At 58.7% G+C, this 407-nt stretch overlaps 1 protein-coding gene across 1 annotated transcript in view; it reads left to right on the top strand.

Annotated features, from left to right (window-relative positions):
• Positions 1–21: 21 nt before the first annotated feature.
• The window catches only part of LOC119586714, a gene marked incomplete at its 3' end in the record, with an annotated part of 539 nt that continues 153 nt past the window's right edge, over positions 22–407 (top strand). Inside the window, 1 exon segment of the mRNA XM_037935444.1 lies at positions 22–308. Within this exon segment, the coding sequence (XP_037791372.1) occupies positions 96–308 (213 nt within the window). The 5' untranslated portion in view covers positions 22–95.

The following is a 407-nucleotide window of genomic DNA, read 5'->3' as shown; positions in this document are numbered from 1 at the left end:
CGGTATAAGGGGCGCGCAGTGGCCGCCTCCAGCACAGTTGCTTCCGCTTCAGCTCCCTCACCTGTTCCAACGTCCCACTCAGGTCATCCGAGGTCATGATGCACAAGCTGCAGCTGTTGGTGCTGGTGGTGTGCGTGGCGGTGGGCCCCAGCCTGGCCCAGATCACCTTCTCGCGCTCGTGGGTGCCGCAGGGGAAGCGCTCGGGGGTCACAGGGGCCCTGATGGCCCCTGAGGGACCTGCTCACCTGGGGGAGACCTGTCATGGCGCCTACGTAGATGCCCTCTTGCAGGTCGCCGCTCTGGTCAATGTAAGTTACAGCCCTAACTTAAGTAGCTCTCCTGTAACAAGTTCCTTGATAAAGACTTGCGAGAACACGTGATTCAAGATGTTTCAAGGTTTTTTAAAC

The sequence above is a fragment of the Penaeus monodon genome, chromosome 21, assembly GCF_015228065.2.
Source record: "Penaeus monodon isolate SGIC_2016 chromosome 21, NSTDA_Pmon_1, whole genome shotgun sequence".
NCBI classification, from domain to species: domain Eukaryota; kingdom Metazoa; phylum Arthropoda; class Malacostraca; order Decapoda; family Penaeidae; genus Penaeus; species Penaeus monodon.
This window is presented reverse-complemented; position numbering and strand designations above follow the sequence as displayed.